This window comes from Myotis brandtii, unplaced genomic scaffold (assembly GCF_000412655.1).
Source record: "Myotis brandtii unplaced genomic scaffold, ASM41265v1 scaffold699, whole genome shotgun sequence".
Lineage (NCBI taxonomy): Eukaryota > Metazoa > Chordata > Mammalia > Chiroptera > Vespertilionidae > Myotis > Myotis brandtii.
Window position 1 is genome coordinate 493,709 of NW_005370733.1, and position 230 is coordinate 493,938.

At 70.9% G+C, this 230-nt stretch overlaps 1 protein-coding gene across 1 annotated transcript in view; it reads right to left on the reverse strand.

Annotated features, from left to right (window-relative positions):
• NTNG2 (netrin G2) overlaps window positions 1–230 on the reverse strand; it is a 54,519-nt gene that overhangs the window by 4,508 nt on the left and 49,781 nt on the right. The window contains exon 9 of the mRNA XM_005882152.1: window positions 7–94. Within this exon, the coding sequence (XP_005882214.1) occupies window positions 7–94 (88 nt within the window). The remainder of the gene's footprint in view (window positions 1–6; window positions 95–230) is intronic.

The following is a 230-nucleotide window of genomic DNA, read 5'->3' on the forward strand; positions in this document are numbered from 1 at the left end:
TCGCACTTGGGCCCCGCCGCGCCCTCGCGACACTCGCAGAAGCCGGTCTCGTTGCACCGGTCGTGCACGGAGCCGATTTGGTTGCAGTTACACTCTGGACGGACAGGTGCATCGCGTGCGGTCAGGACGACTTGTGGGCACCGACCCCACCCCGCCCGGCCCCTCATTCCTCCCACGGGCTCCCCCTGCGGGTGGTGCTCCCCACGCAGTGAGCCCGCGGCTGGACGGCG